The sequence below is a fragment of the Xenopus laevis genome, chromosome 5L (genome assembly GCF_017654675.1).
Source record: "Xenopus laevis strain J_2021 chromosome 5L, Xenopus_laevis_v10.1, whole genome shotgun sequence".
In the NCBI taxonomy this organism is placed as follows: Eukaryota; Metazoa; Chordata; class Amphibia; order Anura; family Pipidae; genus Xenopus; species Xenopus laevis.
Window position 1 is genome coordinate 23613631 of NC_054379.1, and position 21324 is coordinate 23634954.

The following is a 21324-nucleotide window of genomic DNA, read 5'->3' on the forward strand; positions in this document are numbered from 1 at the left end:
TCTTGGTACACCCTTGTAGACCGAGCTTACAGCTAAACTTCCAATTAGGCCCTATTCAGGATCTTGTTCCTCGCCGGTTGATATTAGTCAAGCAATGTCCCAGTGTCTGGCTTTGAGGCGGAAAAAATGGGTCGCGTTTCATTAGTTAAAGATATTCCTTTTGCGCGGCCGCCTAGTCCTGTCAGAAAAGGGAAAGTGAGTTCGGATGGTTGCCCGGCTGGCAGAGAGGAGCTGAACCAACGGCAAGTTCTTTGGCATGGACGTGACGTGGAGTTTCATGCTACTGAGATTTTCATTTGACTAGCGACTCAAATTTGCCGCTTTGTTGTACAGGTGAGACGAGAGTGCCTCAGAGGGGGGCTCCCGCCGCTATGCATCATGGGAGTCCACTGCAAAGCGAAAAATCCGACAGCCCACTCCACTGACTTCTGTGGGAATCACTTACCCTCCTTACCAGTGCCTCGGGCTTTTTCCCAAGCATGGTTGCACCATTGACTTCCATGTTATTATGTAGAAGTGTTTGTTGGCACTTTCTACACAGGCTCCCTATGGAGGCCCCTTAGCTCATTGAACTGGTACAGATATAGGGGGACATAGGGAAGCAAGTGGGTTTTTTGTTTACCCCAAATCTCACCCCAGTTGTTCAGCAAAATGGGCGTTTGGCCTAAAGGTTGATAAGGCTGCAGCTCTGGGTACATAGTTGGCTGTACAGCAATGAGTAGCAATTTGTACTTCTTTGCCCATAATGTCTTATTTCTTTCATTTTTTTGTATTTAAAGAAGAAGGAACGTTAAAATCACTTAATGAGTATGCTAAAAGGTTATCTGTATAACATGTATTTATATAACGCCAACATAATGATTATACAACTAAATCACGTGAATTATATTCATTGAACATATGGAGTTACATACATTACAATCAATACCGGTACAAAAGGTGAGGAAGGCCCTATGCAGAAATACACAAGGTGTGGGAGTGGGCAAGATCGAATTAAGTGGGTGAGAAATGTGGTACTGTATGTGGTTTTGCATTTGGTGTTTAAGCAGAGTGAGGGTAGGCTTCTCGAAAGAAGTGTATCTTAAGAGATTTTTTGAAAGCAGGAAGTTGGGAGAAAGCCGGACAGACTGTGGGAGAGAATTCCAGAGGAGGGGTGCAGCCCTTGCAAAGTCTTGAATGCGAGCATGTGAGGAGGTAATGAGGGAAGAGTTGAGTAGCAGGTCAGTAGAGGAGCGTAGTAAGTGTTTGGGTGAGTATACAGAGATGAGTTCAGAGATAAAGGGAGGGGCAGAGTTATGAAGTGCTTTGAATGTCAGGGTCATTAATTTGAATTTAATTCTCAGAGGTAGTGGGAGCCAGTGCAGGGATTGACAGAATGGCGAGGCAGAGGAGGAGCGGTTGCTGAGGTGTTTGAGCCTCTCAGCAGTGTTCATCATGGACTGGAGAGGTGACAGTCTCTGGAGGGGAATGCCAATTAAAAAAGAGTTACAGTAGTCTAGATGTGATATGACGAGAGAGTGGATAAGAATTTTGGCAGCATCTTGGGTGATAAATGATTGTATTTTGGATATGTTTCTCAGGTGGAAGTGACATGATTTAACAAGTGACTGGATATGAGGAGTGAATGACAGGGCAGATTCTAGGATGACCTCAAGGCACCTGGCCTGGGGAGAGGGGGTGATAGTGGAATTGTTAGCTATGAGGGATGTTACTGGTGTTAGTTGGAGGAAAGAGAACCATTTCAGTTTTAGAGAATTTAAGGTAGCGTTGCGACATCCAGGTAAAGACAGCGGACAGACAGGAGGAGACGTGAGTTAGGAGTTCTGGGTTGAGATCAGGAGATGAGAGATAGATCTGAGTATTGTCAGCATAGAGGTGGTAGTGGAAACCATACAAGCTGATTAATTTGCCGAGGGAGGAAGTATAGAGGGAGAATAATAAGGGTCCCAGGACAGAGCCTTGAGGAACCGCAACAGAAAGAGGTAGGGGAGAAAATGCTACTCCATTGTAGGAGACACTGAAGGAACGATTGGTGATATAAGAAGAGAACCAGGTCAAGGCTGTGTCACAATGGCCAAGCGAAGGGAGGGACTGGAGGAGGAGAGGGTGATCTACAGTGTCAAATGCAGCTGAGAGATCAAGCAGTATTAGTAGTGAGAAGTGATTGTTGGTTTTAGCGGTTAAAAGGTCATTAGTTAGTCAGGTCAGGGCAGTTTCAGTGGATTATAACTTCAATTGGGGGGGTATAGTTTGGGACATGGCAATTACAAGATAATGTATTAAAAGTTGCAATATTAGCATTTTGGTTATTATAGGCTAAAACCAATCACATGTTTGATAACAAACTTGTGACCAGAAAATTCTACTGTCTGGTTGGTTACTATTGGTTACTACAGAGCCAAGTTTCTTGCTACCTATTGTTACCTCCCTGGCTGGGCCAATAGTGGCTCTTCTCTCTCGGGGGCATTTGTGGTGTAATTAGCCAATACCAGCTGGCATCTGAGATTATATGTTAGTTTTTGCCAGCATGCTAATAATAATAAGGACATAATGTAATAAAAGTTTCATAATGTTTAGTAATCCCCCAGCATTTAAGGAGCAAGTACAATTTACTGGTCTGTTGGAAAACATTGGGTTCAGACTCATTCTCTGTAGGGCAGTTACTTCTATAGTAAGCCTGGTCCATGTAAACTGCTTTTTGTGGTCCTGGCATTCTGCCCCATCAGATGTGTTATGCCTTCAGATATTTGCCTCTTGATGAACGACCATGTTGGACAAGACTGCATTGGGTTACTTTATTATTGTAAATAAACTTTAAAGGGGTTGTTCACCTTCCAAATTTTTTATTTCAGTTGTTTTCAGATTGTTCCCCAGAAATAAAGACTTTTTTTCAATTCATTTCCATTAATTATTTTTTACTGTTTTTTTTCAAAATCTAAGTTTAAAGTTTAATATCTCTGGTGTTTGAGTCTGACAGCTCAGTAATTCAGGTGCAGACTCTAAACTGTTACAATTTTGCAACATTTAGTTGATACATTTTTCAGCAGCTTCTCTGGAGTATTTGTAAGTATTGTATCAATTCCAACAGCTGCCTGTTATGAAATTCTGCTCAGCAGGGCCAAAGTTAAGAAATGTATCAACTAAATGTATCAATTTAGAACAGTTTACAGGGTCGGGATCCCCCCCCCCCGGGTCGGGATCCCCCCCAGAGATGCTTTAGAAGGTGAAAAAATGAAACTTTACTCTTAATATCAAAAAGTGTTGGAAGGTTGAGTAACCCCCTTTAAAATGCTTGATGTCCTGCATCCTACTGTTTCTTCCCAGCCAATATAAGGTAATTGAAACTATACTTCATTGTTAGCCTGGGTAAAACATTCAAAATTGTATCTCTTTCTTTTACCTGTACTACCAATTATATCCTATTGGCTGCCCATGTAAGTCAGTCCTAACTATATTTTAGCTGTCATTGGAAATCAATCCCTGGTATATGTCATTGGTTTCATAAATAAGTCCGTTCCTATTCTATTTCATTGGCTGCCCTTCTAAGGTGGTCCCTGCTATCTCTAATTGGCTACTGATGCAAGTCAGTCCCTATTATATCTCATTGACTGCTAATGTAAGTCAGTCCATATGATCTCACATTGGCTGCTTAGGTAAATCAGTATCCCCTGTATATTATTGGCTGGTCATGTAAGTCAGTCCCTATTATATCTCATCAGCTGTCCTTGTAATCAGGGCCTGGGTCTCCCAATGAGTAGCCCTGAGCAGGATTTTCGAGCAGAGCTCTAAAGAGATTGCTAGGTTTGGGAAATGGCTGCAGCTTGGCAGTTGGTTACAGTGCGAGTAGGATTTGGCTGTGCCTTAAGTTCATGAGTCACAGCTGATACCGAAATAATCTGGGGCTTATAAAAATAATAGGGTGCAAAGGGCAAACTCCTGCCATAATCATGCTAAAGGTGCTCTAGAGAAGAAGCACGATGAGCTTTCAGTGAGTAGGCAGTGTGTAACAGAAGTCTGGATCCAAAAAGGTGAGAACGGATGGTGATAGCAGGGAGAGTGGGCAGTCATGCTGGCGGTGAATTTCAGGTGAATGTAACATGGATATCAGAGGGTGAGATGTTGACTCTACAATGCACTTGGCTTTGGTGTCACATTAGTATGCAGTTCTAAAACATAGGTGTGTTGGCTGAAGGACTTGGCTGGATGTACATTGTAACTCGGGCCCTTGAAGGCCTTGCAAAAATATCATGGGCAGTGGTGGGAATAGAGGTCTTTGTAATGTAATGTAGGCCCATGGAAGTTTGTGCAATATATTTTTTGCCTCTCTCTGGCTGTCTTTTTTTATTTATTTTTATTTTTTCCTTTTTTTTTACCTCATTCTCTTCTCCCACTTCCCAAATATTTCCTTAATTCTTTCTTTTTCGCCTCTCTTCCTTATTATTCTTCTGCTTCGTTTCTCTTCCTTCATGTATCCTTGCCTTATTTTGGGTCCTGACATTACTGCTCTTTTATATTTCTTTAAAATGTAGGCTGATAGATGGACTAGAGATTCAGCCAGTGGACTAGGTGGTCATTCTGGCCTCCAAAGATTCCAATCTACCTTTCTTGTTAGCCATATTGGAATTCAGAGTTATGTCTGAGTACAGTAGGTCTCCATTGGGATGCCAGCCGTGAGCTAGTCTGACTTTTGGGCTCTAAAAGTATTCGGATGCTGGCTGCTGCCTTGGCTTTTTCACAGGCTTATGATCCTGTGATGGTTTAGCCAGTGCTTGGGAATTCTCATCTGGGTCATCAACACCATAATTGCAAAGGATCAAGCTACATATGGGAAACCAACTGTAGTATGGGGCATTCAGGGTCCTCTCACATTATTGAGGTTTTCTTGAGGTTTACTCAATACATGATACTTGCTTCTACTGGGTACTACCTTCATTTTCAGTCATTAAATATGTTTATTATAAAATCATTCAGTCAGTATAACTAGAAACATGTTAGACTGGCCCCCTACTATAGTAGTTGCAGTAGGAGTACCTCGGCCATCTATTTATCTGTTTTGCTCCTTATTCTGTAGGAACGTAGGCATCAGTGTCACATCCAGTGTCCAAGATGGAGAATGCTCTGGCCCAGCTATGTGGGTCCCAGCCAACAGACCCATTGCCTGTCTGGATGAAGGGACATATTGGCATCTGCTTTAACCAACTGGTTTTAAGCTCTATTCCCAATCTGATTTTTGCTCTAACCAGCGCTTGCCATGCTGGTGCCCACAGGTAAGATAGATGCAATATATATGTATATTGCCCCCTTAAACAGACAGTCTAGTTTGTTTAATATCAAGGTGTATATTGTCTGATCCTAATGGCATAAATTTCATACCCTTTACAGACGCAGCTCTCGATGCCTCTTAAACCCTCTCTGGGTGTGTAGAATGGCAGTTTCCTTCATCATCAGTTTGCTCTCCTTGACCGATATGGTTCTTGGATGCCTATTCCCTTGGCAAGTCCCTTATACTATGGAAATGCTGTGTGGAGGAGTGGCCTGTCTTTCATGGATCACTCATTTCCTGGCACTTCTCAGTCTCAGAAAGTCATGGTGCACCCAGTCGAGAGGCCCCATCACCCTCATGCTGCCAGTTCTTCTCCTCATTCCATCCTTGGTTATCACTCTGGTGGGCTTTATACAAGAAGGAACAACCAGCAAACCTTTACAACCTGTACTTCTTAGTCGTTTCTCCCTGTTATGCCTTCGTCTTTGTTGTATTATTGTATATGTAGGAGCCTTTCTGGTGGGTTTCAGATGGTTCAGACCCTCTTATTCGCTGTCCATAAATGCTGATGATGACCAGTCTCCTCTTCTCACTTCCTTCTACACCCCAGAAAGACAGCATCCAACAGAAGATGGTGAGAGCTGGCTGTCTCGTTTTTTTTACTTCTGGTTGAATCCACTGCTGAGACAGGGGGCACAAGGAGGCCTCAAACATTCTGGAGATGTATTGCATTTACCTCATTATCTTGGAACTGCAAGAATCTGTCAGCACTTTCAATCTAAATGTTCCTCAACAATTCTGAGGCTTTTGCCTACTTTACATGCAAGCTTTGGAGCACATTATTATGCTCTGGGACTCCTGAAGCTGGGGGCAGTCATCCTTGCCTTCCTTGGGCCTCTTCTACTGAATCTCTTAGTGAATTTTATGGAGTCTGCAGAGGAACCCTTGAGTTCTGGCATACTGTACACTTTAGGGCTATTCACCAGTTGTTTCCTTGGAGCCTTGTTGCAAAACCAGTACACACATGAAGTCAATAAGTTGATTCTGGCTGTAAGAGCCTCTGTGCTCACAAGTGTTTACCGCAAGGCGCTACGTGGTATTGGCACAGGCCTGGCTGGCTTCTCAAAGGGCGAAATTGTGAATTTTATGAGTACAGATGCAGACCGTATCTCCAACTTCTGTCGCAGCTTTCATGAAGTCTGGAGCCTCCCATTGCAGTTCTCTGTGACGCTGTACCTCCTTTACCTGCAAGTGGGGGTTGCATTCCTTGGAGGACTGGGCTTGGCTCTGCTACTTCTGCCAATCAACAAAGTTATTGCCAACCGCATTGTGGTGAACAACAGTGATCTACTGAAACACAAAGATGCTCGTGTTAAGGTAACTAAAGAATGAGATCCCAGGTCATGGGAGATATGTACATACAAAAAAATCTAGGTGTTCTTAATTAACCCAAAGAATTTTTTGCAACATTCACAAATCTAAACATTTTAATGATTAAGTAGGCTAGTAATACTTATTCGTGTGTTACATTCTTTTCCCTTAATAAGAAGCCAGTCAGGGGGCTTTCCAATTACACTATTCTTTATAGGTCAGGTTGAGCATTGTATAGAAAGTTGATGCAGTAAGAGCTGATTTAAGTGGCCAAAAGTCCCTCAACTTGCTTTATACTGCCAACAGAATTCAGTGCGATAAACCTCTGTATGTCCAGTCTGATCTAAGATTGGAGTAGACCCTCGCACACCCGTTAAGCAGATGTATAAATTAGCTCGGTGCTCAATGGATGGAGGATACGGTGACCTCCCAGTAACTGGAACAAAGAAACACACCAGCACACGAGACTTGTATCTGCAGGGCGAGCCCTTGCAAAAGTCTGATCTAAGCTCAACCCTGGCAGTGAAAGAGACGGCAGCCCAAACGTAGTAATAATAAAGAACTGATGGATCCCTTGTAATTTGGCTGCTACAGGCAGCTTTTAGCTCAAAGTGTTTTACACTCCTACCCCAGGCCTATAGAGATTTGAGTTCTCTCACTATCCAGCCATTATTTTTGCAAGTTTAGATTTAATGGGAAAAATAGCCTGTGCGTATATGGAGGGATTGGTGTATTACATTATATTGCTATATCAAATCCTTCCTATGCCATGAAACAGTCCATTATCATTGATGTTGCAGTCACAGCACCTTGAAGAAGGTAATTATTTTGCTTTGCTCTGTACTAAAGTGGTTGGTATCAGTCTCTGTGAGTGTAGGTTATTCTGAACCCTTCTGTGCTCTAGCTTTATAATTCTGGCCTGATTCACCCCTCTAGCTGATGACAGAGCTCCTGTCCGGGATGCGGGTGGTGAAGTTCTACACATGGGAGAAGCACTTTGCTCAGGCTGTGACTTCCCTGCGAGAAAAGGAACTACGAAGTCTCCGTGCCCTCAAAATGCTGGATGCCGTGTGTGTTTACCTGTGGGCAGCTCTGCCTGTGCTCATCTCTATTATCACCTTTATCACTTACGTACTGCTGGGGCACCAACTCACTGCTGCCAAGGTCTGTGCCACTTTATTTTGTTCCGACATTTTATATTTAACCATCTAATTCCTCCTGCCCATCCTTGTTATTATCTCTTTTATGTTTTCTCCACTTTCCTTCTGTTCTTATCAGGTCTTCACTGCTCTGGCTCTAGTTGGGATGCTGATTCTACCCCTCAACAACTTCCCCTGGGTGCTGAATGGAGTTTTGGAGGCCAAAGTGTCTTTAGATCGTATTCAGCTATTCATGAATTTGCCTGAGCAGGATCTGCTGAATTACTACAGCCAAGGCAAGTGCAACATATAGCACCAGTGAGTGGGGCGATTGGGACTAATATATATGTGTGAGCAAGCAGAGCACATTTTGAGGGTACAGTATCAAGCCTAGGTATGTGTCATAGATAAGGCAGTGCATGTCAGGTGCCAGTGAAGGTAAAACTAGGAGGTGCATTTCAGATGATAGAAGGGGTCTGAATAAAGCTTTATCTTATACCTATATATTCTGCTCCTCAGAGCCCCCTGTAGACCTGTCCTCAGCCCTGGAACTGCATAACACCGCATTTTCCTGGGTGCCAGAAGAATCTGAAAATTCTGGCTCTCTCCAGCTTTTTATCAAGGGTCTCTCTGTGCACAAGGTATGTATCGATATTCATCCCTCTTATCATTTTGAGTAGCACCATATTGAACCAGTTGGCAGTTTCATTATTAGAGGAATGCTGAGAGTTGTAGCCAATTTCCATTGTGTCTGCACCTGCATTCAGCCAAAACTGGTTATTTTCTGAACCACAAAAGTTATACTATCATTCTGCTCAAAGGTGAGCTCCCACACATATACACAAATAAACAGAACAAGAGCAATCTTAGTATGCAGTAATAACTAGACCCATTCTACAGTACTGTTGAAGAAAAACAATACAGCAGCTTACACCCATATGCACAAATATTCTAAGGTAAATCTCTTCCTAGGGGGCACTGGTTGGTGTTGTTGGCAAAGTTGGTTGTGGGAAAAGCTCACTGTTGGCAGCATTGACAGGAGAACTGAGCAGGTAAGAACCTCTCATTCCTATATATATTGAAAGCTAAATCATCTCCCAATAACATGCACATTGCGCACTAATTTGTCCTTTATTTAACAGATCAGGAGGGAAGCTCTTTGCCTCTCATCAGGAACTAGGTTTTGGTTTTGCGGCTCAGGAGCCATGGATCCAGTTTGCTACCATTAGGGAGAACATATTATTTGGAAAAGAATTTAATGAAAAGCTTTATCAAGATGTTGTAGAAGCATGTGCGCTGAATGATGATCTAAGCGTAAGTTAGAAAATACATCAAAAGAATAAAGTTTGCATCTGAAAATGTGTTGTTTACTTTAAAAATCAAAGTTGATTTGGGATAACAAAGTAACAGTCCTGCCCTGCTGTATGTTTAAAATTCTATCTATCTCTATAACAGAGCACTCTGTCATGGGGGCAAATTTCTGATCTGATACCTATTGTAAGCAGCAGTCCTGTACTGCTTTATGGCTGAGATTCTATCTATCTGTATAACCGAGCATTCTGTCACATGGTTTAATAGCCTATCCGATCCACATTGTAAGCAGCAGTCCTGCCCTCAGATTCTATCTATCTGTATAACCGAGCATTCTGTCACATGGTTTAATAGCCTATCCGATCCACATTGTAAGCAGCAGTCCTGCCCTGCTGTATGGCTGAGATTGTTCTCTCTGTATCTGTATAACAGAGCATTCTGTCCCAGTGGCTGCACAGGTCCTATCTAATCCCCACTGTAAGCAACAGTCTTGCACTGCTTTATGGCTGAGATTCTAGTCATATTTTAACAAAAATTTTGTCACAGTGGGCACAGATACCACCTCATATGCATCGATCACTGCAGATTTTTTAACCCGTTGCGAGGCATATCAAACTCAAATGACATAGTCTCAGAGAGGGCCAGAGCTATCTAAAGAGGGGCTACATACACAATTCTTAGATTGGAAGCTCTGTGAGGAAGGGACCTTCTTCCAATTTTCTCTAAACATTTTATAGCAATTTATATTGAAAACTGTAGTTGACTTCTGTTTTTACTTATGTTCTATTTTTATATTATTTCCCTGTCTGTTATTTGGCTTTTGTTATGATGTTATGGTGTATGCAAGTTGCACTGTATAAATAAAATTATATATATAATGGAATGGAGATATTGGATTATAAGGGGATTTGCATGATTCTTTATTGAATTGAGTTCATAATTGACCAAATTTAAGTCCGTAACGGAAATGTTTTTTTTTTGTGTTTGTAACTAAATTTATATAAATAAATACCCCCCAAAAAGTATTTTCAGAAGTGGCACCTTGACTGTTAAATAGAAGCATGTAAATGCAAGGGAGGGCCAATATGCAATCAAAACATTTGTTTGTGCCCCTTTTATTTTGCAGATTTATAAAAATGACATAACACTCACCTATAATCACTGAGAGTGAATTATTTATTAATGTTTTAGTTATCCTTCAACATTATCTGTCCAGTATCTAGGAAATTAATTCCTAGGGCAGTGCCCTAACCATATGAAGTAGTGCTGCACAAACACACATTCCACTTTTTGTAGTATTGGGTGCAAGCCCTAGCTCTCTATGCGCAGGTTAGATATTCACTGAAAGAAAATGAAAGATGTACTATTGGAACATTTCTTTTAGGACAGTGCCCCAGATACTGTCCCAGAAATAACCCTAACATGTTTTACTATGATTTGAGCATTAAACAAGCCCGTAATACACGTTTTGACAAACACAGAGTCTGCCGATTCTTTCTTCCAGATTCTGCCATCCGGAGATCAGACTGAAGTTGGGGAGAATGGTGTTACCCTGAGTGGGGGGCAGAAGGCTCGCTTGGCTTTGGCCAGAGCTGTTTACCAGGTAGCTTTTAAAGGATTCCATGTCCATGTTAGCTGTATTTGTAGCATGATAGCTTGATGACAACATCGCATGAGAGTGCATAGTGCAGAGTAACAGAGGGATGACGCTGAATAATTAATTTTAGGTGAGTAGAGTAAGGAGTGCTGACAAGAGATCAGATTGTTGGGAAAAGGTTGTGGCATTAGAAAATATTGGTAAAGGAAGTAAGATGTAACTTATTGAAAATGCAATAAGCCATCTCCCAGAAATGTCCATCCTCTGTTTTGTAGGAGCTGGAAAAAAGTTTTTATCATATTTATTCATGAAGCAATACATCTTAGTTCAATTCTGTTCTTAATTACTGGCTACCTATTTCTTTAAGGACAAAGATATGTATCTCCTTGATGATCCACTGGCTGCTGTAGATGCTGATGTGGCTGCTCATCTCATGGATAAATGCATTCTGGGTATTCTAAAAAACAAGACCAGAATCCTTTGCACACACAGGACTGAGCTCTTGGACAAGGCAGATATATTGGTGTTGATGGAAGGGGGTAAAATCATGAGCACTGGTGAGTAACTTGTTTGACTGTATTGATTCAGTTTTTATCATCAGTACTGTTCGGTTTTCTCTCACTCCTCCTTGTGGGAGGCAGGAACAATGGGTATAGATTGAACCACTAGGAGGCAGGCACTAGAAAATAAAAGAACACCAGGGGATGTTCTTAGCGGTCTACACAGAGTAGACTGCATCCTTTGGCTCCCCTTCCCCCTTGTGAGACTATTCCCACTTCCAGGGTCTCAAATTGCTCCTAGAGCACCATGTTATATGCTACAGATCTTATAATCTATGGTGAAGGAGGCATAGGTAAATCAAGAAACTAGCCCAAAGCCACAAGGAGAAAATCCAGGAATCTATCCCAGGTCTCCCTGACTCAGTCACTGACTCTCCTTGCCATTGTCCCTTTCTGTATGTACGTCTCATCTTTTTTACTTTGATTTCCAAGGTACCCCAGACAAAATCCTACCTCTGGTGGAAAGCTCTCAAAACCGGGGGTCTCGTGGACAGACACAAAAGAACCATGTCTTTTATCCAGGTTTGGTTTGCTGCTAATTATGTATGATATGCCACTGTAACAGAATGGTCTGTTCTACAGATAGCTAGAATTACAGCCAAATAGCAGGGCAGGACTGCTGCTTACAATGGGGATCAGATCGGATCTGTGCAGCCACTGGGACAGAATGCTCTGTTATATAGATAACTAGAATCTAAGCCATAAAGCAGGGCAGGACTGCTGCTTACAATGGGTATTGGGATCTGTGCAGCCACTGGGACAGAATGCTCTGTTATACAAATAGCTAGAATCTCCGCCATAAAGCAGGGCAGGACTGCTGCTTACAATTGGTATTAGGATCTGTGCAGCCACTGGGACAGAATGCTCTATTATACAGATAGCTAGAATCTCAGTCGTAAAGCAGGGCAGGACTTCTGCTTACAGTGGGTGTCAAATAGGATCTGTGCTACTGTGAGACAATGCTCTGTTATAAAGATGGTCAAGTTTGAGTCTGTACATTTAATCATGTATAGATGAGCAGAGCCTGGAGGAAGATGAAAAAGAGGTAGAAAATCAAGGCAATCCTGCCCAACCTATTACTGCACAAATGGGGCAAGAGGAGAAGCAAGAAGGTGCTGTTGCCTTGCAGGTTTACTGGGCATACTGGAAAGCAGTAGGAGGTTGTCTTGCTGGCTCCGTACTTCTAGCACTGTTTATGATGCAGGGTGAGTGATTCTTTCAGTCTGCGTATCTTCTCGGCTTTCGTATGCTATTGCCACAGTGGCTGTGCCTGGCTCTCATCACTGCTTCCTACCTAGCCCTGTGTTTCCTGTCACACCATCACCTCTAATCCTGTCTGTATGCCAGCTGCTCTATTTATGCCCTGGCACCTAATTCTTCATTTTCCCTAGTGCCACATGCTGTATGTTTTGTTTCTGGCTTGTTGCTTGAAGTCAATCTGAGACTAATCTTGTCTATAGTAGATGCTGATAGGTCTCTGTCTGATCATACAATCTGTTTCCTACCCACAGCCTCAAGAAACATATCTGATTGGTGGCTGTCACACTGGATCTCCAGTCTACAGGATTCCCCTAGAAATGTGTCACTTACAAACATAACCCCTTCTTTCTTTCCATCTGCTTCACTGCTCCTCTTCTCCCAGGGAGGACTGGTGTAAGTACCACTCATTTCAATCTTTTTTTATAACTTTCTTTATATTGAGGTTTTGTATAGAAATAGAAAAAAAAAGAAGAGGAGGATCTTAGGCAATCAGGGATTACACATTAACATACACAGGATCTCTTCCAGGATCATATTTGGGGTAGATAGGGTAATACAAATAGAAAAGATAAAGACAATTTAGAATAAACATCCTTAACAATGCAAAACATTTGGGCATACAACAGCAAAACTATTCCTTGAGAAGCCATATAGGAAAATGGTTCTACCTTGTCATGTTTCATAAAGATTTTTAAGAGCAATTAGGGCTCAGGCATTAGTAGCAGTGGCATTAACCCCTTGGTGTTGTGTTTACTCATTCTATTCTTGTGTTGCTGGAGACTAAGCTCCCGGCAACGCAATAAATATGATTTCTGTCATTTAGTACTGTTGTACAAAATTCAATGGCAACCTAGCACTAACTGCAATTAGTTTGTATGTTCACCCCATGTCTGTGGCATCCAAAAACACAGGTTCAATGAAGTCCTGATGAAATTAACCCTAATGTGTAAATGTGAGAGGGACCTTAGAATGAAAACTCAACTGGGACGTGGAATGAAGGAAAATAACTCTAAATCTCAGCTTAAATTTTCTGTGCTTTATAAAGGATCATAAAAATACCTTTTAAAAAAAAATACTATGTATTTAATACGCCAGCATTACATGGGAACTATGAAATGATTATTCATTACAAAGTAACTAAAATAAATCTATTTAAGCAGTCCAAAACAGGTTATTTTGCCGTATTTAGCACATCTGTGTTTTAATAACCTTGTTTACTAAGTACCTTCTTGAAATAGAGATACATTTATGTCAGGGGTTGAAATACATTTGCAATGTACTGTATACAATAGATGTCCAGTTCTGCTCTGTAGCATGTGCCTGCTTAATTTTGTAGCGGTGGCTGAATTCCTGCTGTGTGATTGTTTCACTCTTGGATTTGTGGTTAATTTGTGTATTCCAGATCCCCCATCACCTTAGTTCATTCTGCAGATAACAACTCATCCCTGGATATAACCTTCTACCTGTCGGTGTATGGAGGGATTGCAGTGGCAAACTCTGTCTTTACTGCATTACGGGCCTTTCTCTTTGCTTTTGGAACCGTACATGCGGCTGTCATAGTCCACAGGCGTCTGCTGAGCAGTGTCTTAATGGTAATGTTCATGGGTCAGTACCTCGTGGCCCAGAGTGTACCTAGGTAGTAAAATTATAAGTATGTTTATTAGGACATTACAAGTGAGGACCAAACGCGTTTCGTGCCTGTTTGGGCACTTACTCATTGGCAATAAATAAGTGCCCCAACAGGCACGAAACGCGTTAGATCCTCACTTGTAATGTCCTATTAGATGTACTTGTAATTTTACTAGCTTTTGCTTTATTTTTGGAGGAAAACATAACTCTTTGCGGTTGTTACATATACATGCACCTATAGACTGGGGTGAACTGTGAGCATATCCTCCCCTTAATGATTTTTTTTTTTTTTTGCACTTACTACACTTTGGTAGTGTTAAAATTGGCTTTCAGCACTATTTCTCGTTAATTGCTCGGTTCATCCCAGACCCAAAGTGTACTGATAGCAGCTACATTTTTATGGGTCAGTCCTTCTTAGGCCCAAAGTGTACTTATAGCCCCGACTGTACTAATGCCTTACTTATGTGTTTCCCTTTCAGGCCACAGTTACCTTCTTTGATAGCACACCTATGGGCCGTATCATAAACCGCTTCTCCTCGGACCTGTACTGTGTGGATGACTCTTTGCCTTTCATCCTCAATATATTCCTGGCCTTAATGTTTGGTTTGCTGGGAATGCTGATTATGATCAGTTATGGCTTGCCGTGGATCCTACCCATACTTCTCCCACTCTGTTTGCTTTACTATTATCTTCAGCGCTTTTACAGACACTCCTCCCGTGAGCTAAAGAGGTTGCAGAGCATAACTCTGTCGCCTATATACACACATTTCTCGGAAACGCTGACTGGGCTTACCACCATACGAGCGACACGCCATGCTGACCGGTAATTATGCCACACTTATATCGCACCTTGGGGATACACTAATATGAACATTTTTATTTGTCAAATAAGGAAACACCCCATACCCCCGGCAAGACAGTTATTTATACCTCTTTCATTCATACCAATATGTACCAAGGTTCAAAGCTCAGATTCTCTGCATTTGCTTCTCTTGGGCTGTTCTCTTCCCTATGGTCAGGAAGGGCTTGGTCGTTGCATGGGTTTTATTGCTTCCCAGGAGTTGTTACTAGTTCAGATAAAGAAATGGGACACAGATTTTATCATATGTGGGTGCAGCGTGTGTATTCTTGAAAAAAAGGCCTTGAATATTTGTGCAGTGCTTTAAATCTCTCATCTTTCTGTACAGGTTTGAGGCTGAGTGTTTGTCTCGGCTGGAGGTGAATCAGCGCTGCATGTTTGCCAGTAATTCAGCTGTGCAATGGCTAGACATCCGTCTGCAGATGATTGGGGTCATAGTGGTGGCAGCTATTTCCATTATTGCTATAATCCAGCACCAGAAAAAATCAGGGGATCCAGGTAAGGACAGCTCAGATTTTGTATTAGAACCTTGTTCATTACCTTATACATCTCAAGGTGGCCATACACAGGCAGATTTAAGCTGCCAATTCATGCTCTTCAGAGAGAGTCTGGATCTTATCTGCCTATGTTTGGGGCCTCGATGGGTCTCTCGTTTCGTATCAGACAGTTTTGTCCCAGAATGGTCAAACAACCAAGAGTATCTGGATTTATATGGCCATTTCTTACAGTTATATCTTTGGCATTAACCTACCATAGCGGGGCGCCTTTTGTCCTTGGCCTGTCCATTTGCTGGCTTTTATGAGTTTTCATTTTAATGGGGGTGTAAGGATATTTTGTAATGGCTTTTTCATTTATGAAAAACTGAAGTGATCAAGCCTGTAGCCAATCAGAGATTTAGCATATAAACAGGCAAGCAGACAATCAGAGCTATAAAACTTGCACAGGGTAAGAGCAAATTTCAGTGAATTCAAAATGATGTCTGTCCAAATTTTGGCTCTCTTTTTCACGATCCAACTCCGTTTCACTTGAATGCAAAATATAAGGACATTTACTGTACATTACTAGAGGGAGCTGCCAAACTGACCTGACAGAATGTTTACTATTAACATGTTAATGTCAACTCTAATAGGAAAGTAATAATGTATGTATGGAAATAAATTCCTATTTACAATATATTATTGTTTCTTATTTATCTTCAGGTCTGGTGGGACTGGCTCTGTCCTATGCTCTCTCTATTACCGGCATCCTCTCTGGCCTGATTTCCTCCTTCACCCAAACAGAAGCTATGATGGTGAGCGTTGAGAGAACAGAGGAGTATTCCACTACTCTCCCGTCTGAACCAACAGAAGGTTCCCTACAGGTGAGTATTTCTTATCCTTAATTTAAAATAAAATACCACTGGAATTAACACCACTGTCTCTTATTGGGTCACATGAGCAGAAGGCTGCCAATGCTGATTTAGGCTTCTCCAGAGGACAACCAGTTATCATTTTGTGCATTTGTAGTACAACATCTGGATAAGTTCACTTCTCCGCCTTTTGGCCAAGATCATGTGTAGTACCTGTTATTATCAGTAGGTGTTTTTACAATGTCCCGAAAGTAAATCCGCACTCACCTCACTTGATCCTTTGGCCAAGTTGTACACTAGGGAGCCAAAGCATTTTTTGCACCCCAGGATTTGCACCCCTCGGGTGGCTTATATATCACTGGTGATAAGAGGGACCACTAATAATTTTTTAAAATCCAGTCGATAGGCTGCAGCTACACGCAGCAACTTTTTTTTTGTGATTTTATCTATTTATATTTTTATCTCCACTTGTATTTCATGTTGGCACTTTTTTTTTGGATACAATTGGACTCCTGGGTCCTTGCATGAATCTAGGGGGGAGATGTGTGGCCATCAGGCTACTTCTCCCCTGATATCTGGTCCGTTCAAGGTCATTTTGTTAACCTTTTTTCCAAGTACTCCTTTGGACTATAGGGGATTTGACAAAAGGAGCCCCCATAGGCTTACTACTAAAGGAGGTCTCCTGTTGACCTTTTGGCTGAGGCACACTCTAGTCTTCAGACAAAGGAGGGCATGAAGACTCCTTATTTTTTATTTTGCACCTTTTGGCCGGGTGAATAATGTGATCTAGATTTTGCTTGGAGCTTCAATAAAAAAAAAACCCAGCAACATCTGGAGAAGTACTGGTGGAGTTTTAATATACTCTTTCTAACCATGTGGCTATGGGAAAGAGAGCAGCTCAGGAGCAAGCAGCACAGTGAATTATAGCTCTGTACTTGGCTAAGTAATGGGGGAAATTTATATAATTCCTTAGTCAATTGTCTTCTTTTGATGATCAAGAGCACTTGCACATTAGCTGTGCACACATCAGATGAGTCCAATCCAGTAACCTGCAGCCATTTTTTTCATCAGGTAGAATCAGATTGGCCCAGTAAAGGTCATATTGAATTCAGGAACGTGGTTCTGTGCTATCGCCCAGGGCTTCCCAATGCACTGGACAGTGTCAGCTTCACCATTTCTCCAGGGGAAAAGATTGGGATTGTGGGTAGAACTGGCTCTGGGAAATCCACCCTGTTCCTGGCACTTTTCCGAATGATGGAGCTGAAGCTTGGGAATATTCTGATTGACAACATACCTGCCTGCCAGTTGAATCTGGAATTGCTACGGTGAGATTCCGCCTTCTCTCGGGCTCAAGGCTTTTCATATGTAGTAACCTTGCAGTAATCATAGCAAGCAAGAAACACAGCTTTCAGTAGTCTAGGTTCTTTAGTACCATAAACAAGGGATAGGGCACCATGCTACCTACTAACATGCTAATTCTGTAATATAAGCAGTTGAATTTCTTGTGAAGGCACCTCTATTAATATACACATGTATCTCTTGGATTAACATCCTGGATATCACTTCCAATAATGTTCTGCTCCTTTTGTCTCTATTCTAGATCCAGGCTCGCTATCATTCCTCAGGATGCTTTCTTGTTTAGTGGAAGTGTACGTGTCAATCTAGATCCTCTGTCACATCACACAGATGTTGAAATACTTGAAGTCCTGGTTCAGTGTCACCTTCAAGAAGTAGTGATGCGTATTGGTGAGTGTGGGTAGGGAAATAAATTGCCTGAAATAGATTGCTTCCTATGTATCCTTAATCCATGTGTTCTGCAGGTGGTCTGGATGCTGATGTTGGAGACAGAGGAAAAAACTTCTCACTGGGACAGAGGCAACTCTTGTGCCTTGCCAGAGCTCTGCTTACGCATGCCAAGGTGAGGTCTGCTTTTAAGGTGAAAATGTCTTAAATATTCTTTTGATTAGTAACATAAGTTATAAGTAAGATTTGTAACATTAGATAGATGTTTGGGTGCTCGGTATGTTATATACTATAGATAGAGGTGTTACATTTCTGTAGGCTCCAGAAATAAAGCAATGGGGGGGGTTATCTGTTGGTTATTGTGGATGGAATAGTAGATGGGTTATCTATTTCTTACTGTAGATGGAGCAGTTGGGTGGGTTATTAGTTGGGTACCAGAGATGGATAAATTGGGCGGCGTATTAGTTGGGTACCAGAGATGAAGGAATTGAGTGGGGTATTAATTGGTTACCAGAGATAAAGGAATTTGGTGGGGTATTAGTTGGGTACCAGACATGAAGGAATTGGGTGGAGTATTATTTCTATATAGTGATGTCTCCGCTGCTATATAAGGAAGAGTCTGTGTCATGCATAGTTTGGACCCTAGGTCTATCCAGTAGGATGATTAACACATATCTGAAGGGTATAGTATAACAGACTCTTTTCAAGGTTTACTAAATCTGGAGTCCTCATTTTCTGTATGCAATGGGCATATTAGAGATATTAGCAAGGTTTTAAATAGTTTTGTTTTCCATTAAACCAGTGTATAATAAAAGATAAGGCTTTTTTATTGCAACCAGACACATTAGCCTTAACCACATCAAATATAAATCATACTTGAATATATTTGAATGCAGTAGGAGCCCTGCTGAACCCATTGAATGCCTTGCAGCATTTGTAGTTCCTCCCAAATTGGCTTAAGCTTTATCTTCCTCTCTTTCCCTTCGCTATCCATATGGTTCTTGTTTCCTTCTCTCTCTTTATGATGTGTCTCTTCTGCGCCCCTCAGATTCTCTGCATTGATGAGGCCACAGCAAGTGTTGATCACCAAACAGATGAGCTGCTGCAGAAAACTATACGGGAGAGGTTCAGAGGGCGCACAGTGCTTACTATTGCACACAGGTACTTCCTCCTTGCTTCCCAGGGTCAGCCCCTCAGTACCCAGGTACAGACCAAACATAAGAAAACATATGAAATCTGCACAAATGCATGTACAACCTATTAATGGCACTAAAGTTCCTCCCCTACATCACAGACGGACTTTCCCCACCCCCCAAGCCTGAACCAAGCACATCCCAAGTACAGGTTTTACAGCCTTTAACAATGTATTTGCCATAGGTGATCCAATGTAGGGGGTTAATATACGTAAAATTCGAAATGGGGAGAGACCCACTATTAGTAAAGCAGTAGCCCAAGTATTAAGTTAAAAAGACTTTATTAGGAGATACATAATCCTAACACTTTTCATGTCTAGATGGGAACTTACTCATAGGCTGTTGGTCTATCCCTTGGTACAATCCTTTTAAAGGGGTGTCGACCAATTACATTTTGCATGCATTACATGCATTAGTCAGAGAAAAGCTCATTGCCAGGTCAAAGACCAATAAAAATAAATTACTGGAACTGCAATTTGTTCTAGGCATGAAAGGCGTTTCGCTTATGTATGTGCTAATAAAGTCTTTTTAACTTAATAATACTTGAGCTACTGCTTTACTAGCAGAGGGTCTCTCCCCATTTTGAATTTTCTGTATATTGCAAAAAGTGATTGGCAACCCATGGACTGGAGGTTGTCCAGATGAGACCACTTTATAATTTATAAATATTTCCTTTTTCTTTATTTTTGGATTTACGATTTTTTGTTCAAAGAACAGAGCCACACACCATTGTTCATGTGTTAATTTGGTAACCTTTTCCTAGTGGCATGATTACCTTTTATACATACGTGAATTTCCTCACACAGAATGTTATGCCATATACAGTTACTGTATTTATAGGACTGTTTGTGTTCCCACAGACTTAACACTATCATGGATTCAGACCGTGTGCTGGTAATGCATGCTGGGAAAGTGGCTGAACTGGACTCACCTGCTAACCTCAGCAAAAGGGAAGACTCTAACTTCTACCGACTAATACACAGTGGGCAGCTATGAGTACAGATCATGCTATTTGGGAGTAGGATGGAGAGAAGTCTTTAGTGGGAGTGGAGCTTGTGCAGTTTACAAGAGAACAGATGCCCCTGGACTCCAACACTGGCCCTTCCTAAAATATTTGCTGCTGTAGATAAAACTGACTGGAGCAGATGTCCTGAGTCTCACCTATTTTAGGCTAGGGCCAGACGATGGATAGGACTGCGGATTCTTTGCCCTATTGCTTCCATTGTTCTGAAGGTGCAGGCCGGATTTTGACGCAAAATGTTGCTTTTCAGGAGCAGCGGGGGAGCTGATACTCTGCATGCAGAGAAACGCAGGCTGAGATGCTCAGTCGTCTGCCCCGTAGCCTTAGGGTGGACTATATAGGGATATTGTGACAGACTCTCAAAAATCACATCTTTATGCTAACAGCCAGGGTATAAGGGTCTCCTAATTTGAACTCTCTAAATCTCCTCCTCCTTACTTTCCCTTTGCTGCCTGTTTTGGCAGTCTATAGTATGTTTTGGGAAGTATATATGTGATTTCATGGTGAAATTATTGGGAGTAACTGAATTTTCTGTAGAGTGATGTGTTTGCACAATCGGGTGTGCTGCTTCCGCCATAGTTTCCTTGAACTATTCCATGTCATAACGCAAGTTTTTCACTGCTGATTAAAGCAATATGGCTGTCTTTGATTATAAATAGGGAGCTTGAATGTCTTGTTGGCACAACAAGCTACCCTGCCCCATTATATTTTACTAATGATAAACCTATATATTCCCTAAACAGTAGAAGGCACATTCCACAGGAATAAATAAGTTGTAGGTATCCATAATCATGGCAGGATGTTCATTATGGGAGTGTATAAACTGAATTCAATTTCTATTGGTTAAAAATCACTTTTAATAAAAAAAAAAGATTATTTCCTGCAAAGTTTCTATGGTAATTGAAAGACAAATGGAAAGGGAAACAATATGGCAGCTCCCCACCCCATGTATAAATACAAATATTTATTAAGGAAATGTCCTGTTCATAGAGTGAGCTATGTGCTGATACGTGTGTGTAAAAACACGAAG

At 41.6% G+C, this 21324-nt stretch overlaps 1 protein-coding gene across 2 annotated transcripts; it reads left to right on the forward strand.

The window, feature by feature from the left end:
• The first annotated feature begins 194 nt into the window (after positions 1–194).
• On the forward strand, positions 195–21181 carry abcc10.L (ATP binding cassette subfamily C member 10 L homeolog). Of its 2 annotated transcripts, none has more exons than XM_018262725.2 (22): positions 195–333; positions 5072–5267; positions 5383–6640; positions 7571–7798; positions 7913–8069; positions 8293–8414; positions 8746–8825; positions 8916–9087; positions 10589–10687; positions 11049–11238; positions 11674–11763; positions 12255–12446; positions 12753–12894; positions 13904–14093; positions 14610–14953; positions 15318–15487; positions 16189–16349; positions 17409–17662; positions 17938–18083; positions 18158–18255; positions 19129–19241; positions 20134–21181. In XM_018262725.2, the coding sequence occupies exons 2-22, from the start codon at positions 5107–5109 to the stop codon at positions 20267–20269; spliced, it is 4503 nt and encodes a 1500-aa protein (XP_018118214.1). In that variant the 5' UTR covers positions 195–333; positions 5072–5106; the 3' UTR covers positions 20270–21181. The 2 variants fall into 2 exon arrangements, with proteins under 2 accessions (XP_018118214.1, XP_041418535.1); XM_041562601.1 differs by lacking the exon at positions 195–333 and adding an exon at positions 3744–4028.
• The last annotated feature ends 143 nt before the right edge of the window (positions 21182–21324 follow it).